The 14,614-nt window shown below is 43.4% G+C and overlaps 1 protein-coding gene across 5 annotated transcripts in view; it reads left to right on the top strand.

Annotated features, from left to right (window-relative positions):
• The window catches only part of ADARB1 (adenosine deaminase RNA specific B1), a 92,118-nt gene that overhangs the window by 72,101 nt on the left and 5,403 nt on the right, over nt 1–14,614 (top strand). For 4 of the 5 annotated variants that reach the window (XM_027768628.1, XM_006169411.3, XM_027768629.1 and 1 more), the window contains 2 exons: nt 1,152–1,333; nt 14,285–14,463. In XM_027768628.1, the coding sequence (XP_027624429.1) occupies nt 1,152–1,333; nt 14,285–14,463 (361 nt within the window). The remainder of the gene's footprint in view (nt 1–1,151; nt 1,334–14,284; nt 14,464–14,614) is intronic. The other variant, XM_027768630.1, reaches the window with a different exon arrangement.

Here is a 14,614-nt window from a genome sequence, read left to right as displayed (position 1 = left end):
CCTGCCTCCCAAGGTTGGATGTGGCTCGCCCCACTCCCTGACACCCAGCAAGGTAAGAGTCACATGATGGGACCCGGGGAGTAGTGTTCCCCTGCTTGTAGGGCCCAGAGGGTAGTGGATATGTGTAAGATTGTTTGTGCGTCAGGGCTAGCAGCACATGTCTAGATTGCCTTGACATGAGTAATTGGCACATTGTTTGCCAAGCACACCTTGCTGCCCTATGGACCCCCACCTCTGCCTCCCAGTGGGTGTCTAGATTGCCTTGACATGAGTAATTGGCATATTGTTTGCCAAGCACACGTTGCTGCCCTGTGGACCCCCACCTCTGCCTCCCAGTGGATCCCATGCAGTTGTCACCTGCTGTCGCCACCCCCCCTGCCCCCCAGCTTTCACACTTTGCTAGGGCCAGGCTGGCTCCAAGGACAGGAGGAGCCAACTTAAGATTTTGAAGGACTCTCTTAATAGCTGGTTTATTTATTTACTTAGAGATTTTTGCTATATGGTGCATGCGCCCACCAGAGAGACAGAGAGACAGAGAGAAAGAGAGAAATCACCTCCCAGGGGAGATGGCCACATCACAATCTCATCTCTTCCATTCTCCTCTCAGGATCTTAGGCACACCCGCCATGAGTTTTAAGCCACCAGGTCTGGAATTTGAACTATAGTCGACTATCTGGGAATCCAGCGATTTAACCATTATCCAGCTGCTGGTCCCACAAGAGCTGTTTTTAGGAACAATGAAATAAAGATTCATTTTCCCTTTTGATATTCCCCCGCAAGGCTCTAAGGAGGTACCTGTGGCTCACTGATGCCATCTTACCGGGTCGTCGGGAAAGTCATGACGTGTTTCTCTATGCAAAATAAGTCATGCCTTTTCTGACGACCCAATAGAACTAACCTACCGCAAATGGGTCAGTGTGGGAAGACATGATGGCAAAAATTGTCTTGCAGTTTAAAGTCATTGTTCGATTTTTCTCTTTAAAATTTTTTATTTAGGCTACATCAGTTTTCCATTTTTCATTACACTCTCCCCTCGGTTGGCCGATGTGCCCACAGACCTGTGGAGTGGTAGGCTCAGGCCGTGTGCTCCTTGGCACTCTGTCCCATGGCCCCTCCACTGCACTGAGGAATGTGTGTCTTTCTCCCTGCAGCTGGAACGTGGTGGGCATCCAGGGCTCCCTGCTCAGCATCTTCGTGGAGCCGATTTACTTCTCGAGCATCATCCTGGGCAGCCTCTATCATGGGGACCACCTTTCCAGGGCCATGTACCAGCGGATCTCCAATATCGAAGACCTCCCGCCGCTGTACACACTCAACAAGCCTTTGCTCAGTGGCAAGTATTTTAGATACTTTAATCTCCAGGTCCCTTGGGTTTGCGTCGTCAGAGTTCTCACAAATTGAAAAGCGCTCACTACTGGGGAGCCACTCTGACTCTCAGAGCAGCATCAGAGACATCCTGAGAGGAAGCAGGTGACATTCCTGGGCCTCCCAGCCACTAAGCATGTCCCCTGTAAAATCAATCTCTTAGGATCGCAAACCTCTCCGTTCATGGCAGACATCCAGCGTCCTTGGCCCCTCTGTGTTTTTCTTTCACTCCTGCATTGTCTTCATGGTTGGGACCCTCTGGACTGTCATCTCGTGGAGCCTGCTGGGGTCTGTTGTTGCAGTGACGAGCTGCAACCAAAGCTGGTGCCTGCACGAGGCCCCTGGAAGTGGTGTCCAGACCAGGTTCTGAGGCTGTGACAGACACATGTACCGACGCAGTCTTGAGGGACGTCAGTGATGTCTCACCGGTGTCTCATACCACCCTTTATGCTTTTATTACTGTTTTCTTTTTCTTTTTTTAGAATTTCAGTGGCTCACAAAAAAGTGAACAGGAGCTTTTGAATTCAAGGGTCCTAACTCTTAAGCTCACCCTTATTTAAAAGGACACAGTAAAGGTATTTTTATTCTTATAAGATATCACTTTACTTACGTTTTTAAGCTAAAAACTAAAACTGTAATCCTGAACTAAAACATGCTTATTTTGGGGTGTGCGTGTGTATCCTGCCTTGTTTCGATAGCGCTTGGCTACTAGCACATCTTTAATTTGAGAAGACGCAGCATGGGATTTTATGTGAAAGCATCTGTTAGAGCATGTGGAGTTAGCAGGGAGGAGAAAAAACACAAGTTGCCTTGGATCAGATTTTATAGCTCCCTAACCTTTAACCACTATTTTTAAAGGAAAAAAACAATAGAGAAATGGATTAAACTTGATGGGGGGGAAGGTCAAAATTGTGACTTCAGTGCCTTTTGAAGTGTTTTGTGGTGTATTGGCCTATGAATTTCTTATGAGACAGGAAATAATTTTCCTTCATTGTTCTCTCTGTTCTGCATTTAAGGGCTTTAATTATAACTGTTACCTGTCTTAATAGTCATAGATACTTAAAATGGTGCATGTAAAACAGGACACATAAGAGATGCTCAAAAATAGTTATTGATTAGGACTTTGTTGGGTAGCACCATCTGAGCAATATATCATCAGGCCTCAAATCTAAAAAGATAGGATCCTTTTGCTAAAGAAATGATCTAAGGTATTGACAACAGAGCTCATTTATAAAAGTCAGATATATTTTTATCATATACTATGTGTACAAAGTACATATATAGCTGTAAAAAGATATTGAAACATACTGTCTGCAAGACAAGACTTTAAAGGAATCGCTGCATTACGTGTATTTTTAAAAACAGAATGTATAACAACATAGAAGAGTCTCTTCTGCACCTTCTGCTCCCACTGCTGTCTCCAGCCTGAGCATGTAGCCATTCTTGCTGGGAAGCTCCCCGCAGCCCACCCACCTGCCCTTCTGGCTCACCCACCAGGTGGCAGAGTCTGGGTCAAAACCACCTGGCCAGACCCTGCCTGAGCTTGGCCTCACTGGCAGTTTTTAATCCTCTGGTTTCTGGTTTCTTCTTGCCCAGGTGACAGACCCTGGCCAGGTGCCCGTTTTGATCCTCTGTGTCACAGTTCTGTGAGCACAATGGGATGCTGCCCAAGCCTCAGAGACAGTGTCATCTGAATGCTGAGCCGGCAGATGGCATTGCTCTTGCCTCAGAGTCTGTTTCAGAGTACAAACTGAAGTATTTTATTTTGCAAAGGTGCTTTATTTCGGATAAGGTGCTGTTTTGTTGTGATTGTTATTTTCCTGGAAGAGAGGAAATCAGGGAAGCAGCTGACTTTGGAGAAGACACCTTCGGGCCAGTACATCTGTGAGATCAACAGGATACTAGGGAGGACCTTAGGAGCCACAGGACTGGGTGGAAGGGGACAGCCGCAGCAGAGTCAGATCTGGGGGATTGAGTCCAGCGCAGTAATGCAGTGAGTGTGATCAAAGGCAAGGGGGATCAAACAATCTTGTTTTTTTCTAATGCTGTCAAGGTTAAAATGAAGAATTTAACTTTCATTTAATCATAGAAGCATTTTTTACTGCACAAAGGAACTCCTTGGTGGTGAGAAGCCGCTGAGCCTCCATGCCAGGTGCTTATGCAATGCTTTCCTGGGAAACCTCTTATGCTTTCACCCATCCTCTTTCAGATTAGCTTCAAACCTTGGCAGGATTCGGAACAGTTCCAGCTTCAGTGTTATGTCGATTGATCCCCTGGTCTGAATTATCGACTGTCCCAGTTCTTTGTCCAGAGCTCACCTCACAAACACAGGAGACAGATCAGTGGTGTTGAGTTTCCTGTGCATGCCAAGGGTCCAGGCAATCTGGCAACAGACAGGCTGGTTTATCTCTTCTGTGGTTTTAGTACCAAAGGTCCTTATGAAGCGTTACCAGGCAAGACAGTGCTAGGGGACAGAGACAGTCACCCTGAATGTAAGAACTTCTGCAAGACTGTTCAAAGTCAAAGCCAGGAACTGTCTGGGAAGGTGTCGGGCGCTCCACCTACCAGGAGGACAGTACAACTATGCCACACAGTGGTAGGAAGCTCTGACTTCAAAGAGCGGACTGGACACTATCATAGCCTTAAGACATCAGCACAAGTGAAAAGGAAGTGTGAGACCAGCAAATGGCATAGTGGTTTCGACACTGGACTCCCACATAGTCGACTACAGTTCAAGTCCCAGATCCAGCAACTTAAAACTCATGCCAGCACACGTTTGCGTGCCCAAAATCCTGAAAGGAGAATGGAGGAGAAGGGATTGCCGCATGGCCATCCCCCCAGGGGTGATGTCTCCCTTTCTTCTCTCTCTGTCTCTCCAGCAAGTGCACGTGCCCTATAGAAAAAAATCTATTAAAAAAAAAAAAAGAGGAAGAGTATATGTGTAGATGAGATGAGGCATCAGGTTGTGGGGAGGGAGAGAAGCATTAGGAAGATGTGTCCCTCCTTGCTCCCCGTTGAGGATCTAAAAGACCCCAGTGGAGTGAAAGGGGTTGGATTTCAGCTCAGTGTGCAGAACCATTCTCCGTCTTACAAGATCCCATTCATTATATTTTCTTACTGTCTTTCGCCTTTCCTTACTTTGTTGGATTAATTAAATCATCATTTCCTGTTTTTCTCACTAGTGGTTTGGAAGTTATAAACCTTACTTCTGGGCCAGCCCCATACCCCAGTGGTTAAGAGAGCCAGGTCCCATAGGCTGAGCACCGTTTGAATCCCAGTCCAGCTGGCTTGAAAAACAGGCTGGCACCTGCGCGTGCCTGAAATCCTGCCGCAATGGAGAAATGGAGGAGAAGGAATCGGGTGATCACACCCCACTGCGGGACGCTTTCTGTCTCCATCTCTCAGTCTCTGGCAAATTAAAAACAATAAATAAATAAATTTTATTTCTATTCCCAGCAGTTGCCCTTATTTTTAACTGGCCCTGGATGGGGAGGAGACTGTTTTCTGGAAGGCAGATCCCTCCTTCAACATAGTGAGTACTCCTCTGCACCCTCTGGACTCAAACACTTGGGTCCCACTCCAGAGCTGACGCTTCACCTGAGGTGGTCTCTAAGAGAAATACTGTCTAGCCAGAGGTCATCTGTGTAGAGCTGCTACAGGTGGACTTGTGGGAATCTGACTCCTAGGAAGGTGTTATTGGGAACTGGGACCCCCTGGAGGACTGGCTGTTAGGGAGCGAGGTCTCCTCAGTGCGGTCTCTGCACCACCTGATCTCACCTCTGCTTCTCCACAATGAGGCACGCAGCATGAGGCCACCAAAGCTGGCAGAGGTGGGCACCGGGCTTCTTGGATGTCAGAATTGTGAGCCGAGTAGGCCTCTTTCTTTATGGTTTGCCTGGAGTACTCTCAGAAAACAGGCTGAGACAAGCCCTTTCCTGGGATTCCTGTAGGCCCAAGGTGCGGGTGTGGGCTGGAAAGCCTGTGGCCCGCTCAGGCAAGGGGTTGGGAATCGGGATACTCAGAGCACAGGAGACGGCCACTTGTCCCGATCTTCTGGACTCATGCAGTTCCATCTCTTGCATTTTTCTCTTGCCAGCTCAGGGTTTGCCTTTTTTAAAGACAATCACAATGAAAGGCTCAGCAATGCTCTGCTCACAGCCTGATGACAGGTCATTCATGGACCCAGGGGGCTCAGCGGCTCCTCAACGTCAGCCTGTGTGTCCTTGCTTTCGAGCTCAGTGCAGGCTGCTGACTGCACTCCTTAGACCTGAGCTCCTGCCTGGGTCCTTACTGTTTCTTATTTGCAGAATAAAGGCCATTTCAGTTGACATTGTAAATTGCACATTTTCCTTGATCTATTAATAAGTGACTAATAGTTCCCCTAACGGGAACCCATAGTAACCCTAAAATGTCTGTTATTAGTCATTGTGCATGTAACTCATTATCAGAAACCCTTTAAGGTAGAGAGAAGGGGAAATGCCAGTGCCAGCTCTCTCGGTTTTTTAGTTGTGTCAGTTTTAGGCCACTTCACTGTGTCTCTGTGTTTTTGCTTTAGAAGTTCTGATTCAGCACACTTAATTTACAACAACAGAGGGACTCTTATTACAGCCCAGTTGTTCCTGCTTTTTTATTAGTTTCCGCACTGTGGCCTCTGATTAACTCATTACCCTACTTCTCGCTTTGCAGCCCCAGAAAGACACGCTCCTCATCGGTGTCGGTCCCTCGATGGCTGGCCCTAGGGACTTGTAGAAATTTACTCTCGTGACCACTTAGGGGCTTTCCGCTCCAGAAAACACAGATAGTTCATATTGGAACCTTGGGCTAGCCAGTTTCTTTTTGCCTTCTTTACTCCATTTTTGCTAAAGACAGCACATTATTTAGCTTAAAATATAGTTTTAAAACTTATACCATTGGGCTCTTTCATAGGTAGTTAATTGACTAATTTTAGGGCAGAATGCTGTGATTCTAAGGTCTAAATATTGTTCAAGGGTAATTGTGTATTTTGACTTTGTCACTGAGTAGTAAGTAAAGGAATTGCAGAGGAAGATGCAATATAAGCGTTATTCATTTGTTCATGAAGGATTCCATTCCACTATGGCCAGTTGCCCCTCAATGGACCCTCCCCTCACCAGCTATAGAGAAAGAAACCCACCCTGGCCTCACTGTTTGGAAGGTCACAGCCTTAAGCAGGCTCTCACGCAGTGACAGCTCAGGGGCCTGCAGGAACCTGTTGCTTGCAGGCAGGGGCCAGAGTAGGAACAGATGTGCTGGTAGTCGCCTCTGAAAGCCTGAATACCACAGACAAAGTCCTGGCAGCAGAAGAACCCCAGAGCATGGGGTAAGAAGCATCCTGGCAACAGTGAGCCAAGCGAGCAAATGTGACATCATGAGTACATTACATTCCTGATAGTCCCCACATAGGAGGAGGCCAGCCACTTCCTCTGCAGCAGTCCTGGCCTTGTGTGGGCCGGGCCCACCTGGCCATGCTGACACCTGGCTGGACAGCTGGATCATGGCCTTGTCTGGTCATTCCCCTCCAGGCTTCAGAATCAATGCACATCAAAGAAATAGGCCAAGGAAACCATGCAGCTACCTGTGTTCATCTGTTGGAGTTTTTTATTTACACACATGCATGAACAACCATTATCAAACTTGTGCGGAAAATAAACAGCACCAAAGAGAAATGCCTATCTGAGAAAATAGAACAACTGAGAGAAAATGGAAATAATTCAAAGAAGAGAAGAGAATGTGCATAGTAAAATTAGTAGTGATATGTGTAGGTTATTTTGTGAGTGCTGAAATAGAATATTACTGTGAAAGTCTAGAAGACATTCAGCAGTATTTTCCATGCATATAGTGGGCAGGCTTGGGATGCTGGGATATTGTAGGAAACCAACCAAACAAAACCCCTTCTCAAGGAGCCCACTTCAACTGAGGGTAGAGGGGGATACAATGTCAAAGGAGTCTCAAATTACTTGCAACAAAAAGGTATAAAATGTGAGGAGAGTTGATAGATGGAAAAGTAATACAAATAGCTATCCAGCAGCATTTCAAAAATAGAAAATAAGGAGGAAGAAATAAGGAAAATTCTCAGTACCAAAGAAAACAAGAGCATTGAAACTGAATAGATGCACTGAATGCTGAGCAGAGTTAATGACAAGAAAGAAAAAAAAAAAAAAAAGAATCCATGCCTAGCACATCCTCCAGCAGTTTCAGAACACCAGAGATAAAGATGCTCGATGCTTCCTAGTTATCTCTAATACGTGTCAGGTTTATACAGCCCACACCAGGACACTGGATGCCAGAACCGAGTGACAAAATGACTTCACAGTTCTAAAGAGAAAATGCTTCTATTGTAGGATTTTTTTTATCCAACCAGTATTAATCAGGCATTGGACAAATATTCAGGGATTCAGAGGCTTTATCTCCAGTCTATGTTGGGTTGTCGGAAAAGTCACAGCATATTTTTCTATGCATAAGTGTGTCATGACTTTCCCGAGGACCCAGTACTTTTAAGAACAAAGAAGTCAGCTTGAGGATACTCTAGAAAGATAGAAAAGGCATCTATGGAGAAAAACATTGGATCTGAGAAAGAATACCTTACACATCTAAGTGTATAGTGAAAAGGATGCCTCAGCAGCATACTTAAAACATAATAGTTCTAGGGCCATCAGGTGGCATGGAGGTTAAGGTGTCTAGGTCCCACATGGCCAAGTGGGTGGTTTGAGTCCCAGACCCAGCAGCTCAGAAATCACTTTGGGTGTATAAACATACATGCCCAAAATCCTGAGAGGAGAATGGAGAAGAAGAGATTTTGGCATGGCCATCACCCCCCACCCCAAGTTCTCAGTTAGAGGATCATCAGAGAAAACTAAAAAGAATGTTTTCCAAAAAAAGTGAATTTATTTTAACAAATAGCCTAACTAAGAATGTGAATGGTCTAATGATAGGATGAAAGCACCTCTTTTGTAAACAACAAAGTAGGTAAAGGAAATTAGAAACTCCAGGAATCCCAAAAAGCTATTTGGTTTTTGAGGAGCTGCCATATTGTTCTCACAGTGGCTGTACTAGTTTATATCCCCAGCAGCGGTGTAGGCATGTTCTCTCTCACCGTAGCCTCACCGGCACTTTTCATTCTTTATTTTTTCAATCTTAGCCATCCTGACTTGGGTTAAATGGTATCTCATTCTGGTTTTAATTTGCAATTTCCTTATGATAAGGGATGGTGAGCATATTTTCATATGCTTTTGGATGTTCATATGTCTTCCTTGGAGAGTTGTCTATTCAGCTCATGTGCCCATCTTTTAATTATATCGAGCATTTTTTTTTCAGGTTAGTTGCTTAAGTTCTTTGTATATTCTAGTTATCAGTCCTTATTCAAGGCATAGTTTGCAAATATATTTTCCCATTCTAAGGGTTGTCTCTTCACTCTGATTACTGTTTCTTTTGCTGTGCAGAAGCCTTTTAATCTGATGTCATCCCACTTGTCTATTTTGGGGATTGTTGCCTATTTGTTGGGGGTCTTATTTAAGAAGTCTTTGCCTACTTTGATGTCTCTATGAGTATTCCCTGTGTTTTCCACTAGTACTTTTGTCATTTTAGATCTTAAGTTTAGCCTTTTGATGCATTTTGAGTTGATTTTTATTAATGGTGAGAGGTAAGAGTACATTATCATTTTTCTGAAAGTGGATATCCAGTTTTTCCTACCATACGACCCATCAATTCCTCTCCTGGGTATCTACCCAAAGGATAGGAAAACACACAGTTGAAAAAACACTTGTATATCCATGTTTATTGGAGCATTATTCACAATTGCTAAGACATGCCCAAGAACAGATGAATGGATTGAAAAGTGTGGCATATAAACTCTACAGAAAACTACTCAGTCATAAAATCAGTGAGACCATGGGATTTGATAGAAACTGGACAAATATGGAAGATTTAATGTTAAGTGAAGCAAGCCAGACTATGAAAGAGAAGCATTATATGTCCCACTTAATATATACTGAACGTCTGCACTTTATAGCAAAAACTGAAACATTGGAAGGTATAAAAGCAGGGAGTGCAACTGTGGAGACTAGAGACAGCGTTGGGGGAGGGTGGACAACATAAGGTGAGAAGGAGGGAATCAAGGGGGAAAAACATTTAAGGGATACAAAAATGAAAAATTTTTGGTTGATGATAATGTATATGGTACTATCTTTGGCTGACTAATATACAGTATACTCATGCTGGAAAGTTCATTTTGTATGTCATAAAGGCGTATAGTAATTAAATATAAAAATAAAAAATTTTTAAAAGCTATTGGGTCATTGGGAAAATCATGACACATTTTTGCATAGAAAAACAGGAAAATACATCATGACTTTCCCAACTACCTAATATTTGGGAAAGGAATGGTTCAATTAGGAAACAAACTAAAGCATGATTTTGAGCAGTTGGTAGGTGATAGGTCAGAGAGACTCCACTGGAAGTTTGCACTTAGATTAGTGTACTTTAACCAACTCAGCTTGATGACAGTGTTCACACTTTTTCTCTGTAACTCTGTCAAACTGCTCAGCTCTGCAGTGCATCCCACGGTCACAACTGAGTAATTACATCTAAACTCATTGATTGTACTGGTTACTTTTTCTGATGAAAACACATTAAAACGGAAGGTTAGCTACAAAATGTTAAAGTAGAAAAGCAAAAATTCACCCATTGGAAGATAGACTCTCATAATGACAAAGCTAAACAGGATCTACAGGAAGAGGGAATAAAATAGAAATACCAATGAAAGAGGGAGGGAGGACAGAAATCAATGATATAAGAAACAAGAAAAAAAGAAAAAATAATAAAAGCTAAGAGGCATTCATTTGAAATAACAGAACAAATATACTACTGCCAAATCTAATTAATGTAATAGCCAGTGACACAAAATAAACAAAATAGGAATTGGAATATATTGAACATATCTAGATAGATAGATAGATAGATAGATAAGAAACATAGGAAAGTATCAAAATTTCAAGAGAATTATTTATCTTTTTTTGGAGAGGTTTTTGCTATAGGGTGTGTATACTTGCCAGAAAGAGACAGAGAGAAAGAAAGCTAGAAATCACCCCACCATGGGGATGGCCACGCTGCAATCCCTTCTCCTCCATTCTCCTCTCGGGATCTTGGGCACACACACACACACACATGGCCAGGTGAATTTAAGCTACTGGGTCCAGGATTCGAACTGCGGTCAACTGCATGGGAATTCAGCAACGTAGCCATTATGCCAACTGCTGGTCCTGAGAATATTTTTTACGTGAACACTTGAGAATTTACCATCCACTTAATGAGAACATTGCAGTGCATTGAAACTTCCCTGTATTTTCTCTGAAATGCTTGCTATCCCGAATTTTTTGTTAATCTACAATTTTAAAGAATTTTATTACACATACATCTATGCCTGACAACTTATTATTTAGCTTTATTATTATTCAGTTTCATTTATATATATATATATATATATATATATATGCAGGGCCCAGCCTGGTAGCATAGTCAGTAGCAAACTGAACTATAGTGCTAAAGCCACATGGCTGACTCAGGATTAAGATCCCAGGGTCAGCCTGAAAAAGCACCAGGCCATGCAAGCCCAGGATTCCAAGGAGCTGAAGGATTAGGGAAAGGAGATTGATAGGACCCTATGAAGGATAATTCTCTTTCTTACTCTCTCTCTTTTTTTTTTTTTTTCTCTCTCTCTCATACATGCTCTATCATGCAAAAAAACTTTTTTCTAAACAATCTAAAGCAACTCGTCATGGACTACAATTAGAATTAGACCACATCAGATTTAGAGAATTCTTTAACTCTTTTGTCTTTAAATATTTATTGTAATTCATGACTTACATGTAATCATTATACACCTTTTTAGGTTACAGGATGGCCTTTAGAAGTATGTATATAGTGTGTAATAAATTGAGGATATAAACATATTTACCACCTTCAGCATATAACATTATGTTTTGAACATTTGAAACTCACTCCAATGGTTATTCTGCAAATATGCATGGAGTTGTCTATGAAATTCTTTACTGTGAGGTACAGTTTTAAAGAAAAAAACATATTGAGTAAAAACCAGGCAACAGGGACAGGTAGATGGCATAATGCTTATGTTGCTGGACTCCCACATAGTCAGCTGTGTTTTGAGTCCTGGACCTGGCAACTTAAAACTCATGCTGAGAACATGTGCATGTGCGCTCAAAATTCTGAGAGGAGACTGGAGAAGAAGGGATTGTGACATGGCCATTCCCCCGGGTTGGGGGGGTGATTTCTCACTTTCTGTCTCTCTGTCTCTCCAGCAAGCATACATGCCCTAAAGCAAAAATCTCTCTCTAAAAAAAAAAAATCAGACAACAAGCAATCTCATAAATTATCATAAATTATCAAAAATAATCTTAACATAGCCAATAAAAGAATTTATAATCTCCATGTAGAGAACTGTGGGAGGTAATAGTTTATAATCTTAAAAATCTGTGGATGTCAATCATTGTTTCAGTTAGAGAGAAGTAAAATAGTACATAATAATAGTTCATTAGGAAGAGATAGAAAAATAATACTTTTACTCACAGACTGAGTTTTTGTTAAGGCCATAGTATTGTACTGTTCATAAAGAAGTAAGTCCTTGAAAAAGCAAAAGTAAAACAAAATCGGGTTCATAAAGAAGTAAGTCCTTGAAAAAGCAAACGTAAAACAAAATCGGAAAGGTGTTTAAAAGTGAATTCTTTAACTCTTAACATTTATAATTTGAAAATAACAACGAAGGATGAGTAAGAAGATGCAAATTATTAAAATTAACCCAAAAGAAATATAAAATGTGGCAAAGGAAATTTCCAGGGACAACATTGAAAGCAACGTGTCAGCAGGCCAGTCTGATGACACAGTTAGTAGCAAACTGAACTGCATTGCTGGAGACCACATGGCTGACTTGGGTTCAGATTCCTGGGTTGGCCTGAAAACACCCTAGGCACACATACTTATGTCCAAGGTCCTGAGGCACTGGAGAGCTGGGGAAGGGGACAGTGGTGTGACAAGACACTGTTGAGGGGGGCCTTCCACCCTGTGCACACATGCACATGCTCTTCCCCATGAATAAAGGTAAATAACTTTTTAAAATTGTCAACAAATTACTTTTCAACAAATTCAAAGACAGTTTAATCAGTCTGTCAAAGAGTATGCAATTCCACCACAATATAATCTCTCAGGCACAGGAAGGGGCACTTGACCTCATCAGATACCAAAATTAGATAAACACAAATAAAAAAGAAACCACCACAGTTTTTTTCTCCCTTCAGTAATCTTTTTTTCTCTTTGTGTTACATTTTGGATAGTTTCTATCACATGTCTTTAAATTCACTAATTTTGGGACCAGCAGTTGGTGTAATGGTTACATCTCTGGACTTCCACATAGTTGACCACGGTTTGAGTCCCTGACCCGGCAACTTAAAACTCAAGCTGAGTGTGTGTGCATATGTGCCCAAAATCCCAAAAGAAGAATGGAGGAAAAGGAATTATGGTCCGGTCATCCTCCCTGGGAGGTGATTTCTCAATTTCTGTCTCTCTGTCTCACTCTGTCTCTCTGGTGAGCACATGTGCCCTATAGCAAAATATCTCTTTCTGAATGAATGAATGAATAAATAAATAAAATAAACAAATTTGCTAATTTTCTACTTTCTGGCTAATCCTATCAAGTGTATTTTCATGTCAGAAGTTGTAGTTTTCATTTCTGGACGTTCGGTTTAATCTTTGATATTTTATGGCTTTTTTTTCTTCATAAGAGAATCCGTTAGAACAGTGTTCTGAAGCGTCTTCTGCTAAGATCCAGAGATGCTCTCTGCAGGTCTTCAGGGCTCTCTGTGCATTTCTGTTTCCTCGGGAAGTCTGTCCTGTCAGCTCTGGCTATCTTGTGTTTTATGGATCTCAACTCAGGGTTTGCCACACTCTGGGTTCCTCACTCTGAACATGGGCCTGTGGTAAAGCATCTCCTTGGCTGTAATTTCTGTTGAAAGGAGGAGTAAGTGGACATTGGAAGCAGGTGGAGAGTGTGGTAGCAGGTAGAGGTGGTCCACCAATGGTGGTTGTGCTGAGCACATGTGGGTGTGTGGGTACTGCTCGCAGCTGGTGGGCCCGGCGTGTGGGTCAGCTCATGGGCTACATGTGATCTAAAGACTCACTCCCTCCATCAGTTTGATTTTGGACATCCTGTAATGACCATATGATGTGAAGTATCAAGCTCAGTGTACAAGTAGAGATGTGTGCATTCAACTCCAAGTTGCCCAAGGGTCTTTTTAAATACATCCATCCCTACAGAATGAGCCTTTGGTTAGTTAGGGTCTTGAAGCCCAGTGAGAAAGCATGGGTGTTCACTGGGTATCATTTAGGGTTTCCTGTTGCATCTTGGGTGTCGCTATGTGGCCTGATTATACTTGGCTGTGGCAGGGAGTGTGTGTAGGCACGTAAACCAGAGGTAGGTGTGGCATGCTGAGGGGCAGCCCCCCAGAACAACCCTGTAGACAAAGCTCACTCTTCTGTCCTTTAGCACCAAGATTTCCAGCTCTGGTAGCCTGAAGTCAACCAAGGCCTACTGAAGGGAAGTATGTCAGCTTTCTCCTTTTTCCCCAGCACAGACAGGGATGTGCCTGTGAGTCATTCCCTGTTTCCTGGCCCCACCCCTTTTCTGGGCAACAGTGGCCACCGCAGCAGTGAGCGGGGTGACACTGCTGACCATGGCAGCTGTGTGTTTACGTCCATGTATGTTCCCCAGCAGGTGGTGTTTCCCAAACACCTCCCTCTGTGGCTGTGTCCCAGCACCGTGTGCAGCACCTGGAGCCCCTCCCTTCCTGGTGTGAACTTGAGCCTCAAGTCTCCTCATGCATCTACTCTGTTCCAGGCATCAGCAATGCGGAAGCACGGCAGCCAGGAAAGGCACCCAACTTTAGTGTCAATTGGACGGTGGGCGACTCAGCCATCGAGGTCATCAATGCCACGACGGGGAAGGACGAGCTGGGCCGTGCGTCTCGCCTGTGTAAGCACGCCTTGTACTGTCGCTGGATGCGTGTGCACGGCAAGGTACTGAGGTGCCCTCGCGCCAGAATGGCGCCCCACCTCCCCATCAGCGTGTCTGTCTTCATCCCCACTGCTCCTTTAAGTGGTTTTCATCGTCATGCCATCACGCACGACTTCCTGAGCGGAGTGGCCATTGAAACCTCTCTTCCTGCTG

This window comes from Tupaia chinensis, unplaced genomic scaffold (genome assembly GCF_000334495.1).
Source record: "Tupaia chinensis unplaced genomic scaffold, TupChi_1.0 Scaffold147038_1, whole genome shotgun sequence".
Taxonomy (NCBI): Eukaryota; Metazoa; Chordata; class Mammalia; order Scandentia; family Tupaiidae; genus Tupaia; species Tupaia belangeri.
This window is presented reverse-complemented; position numbering and strand designations above follow the sequence as displayed.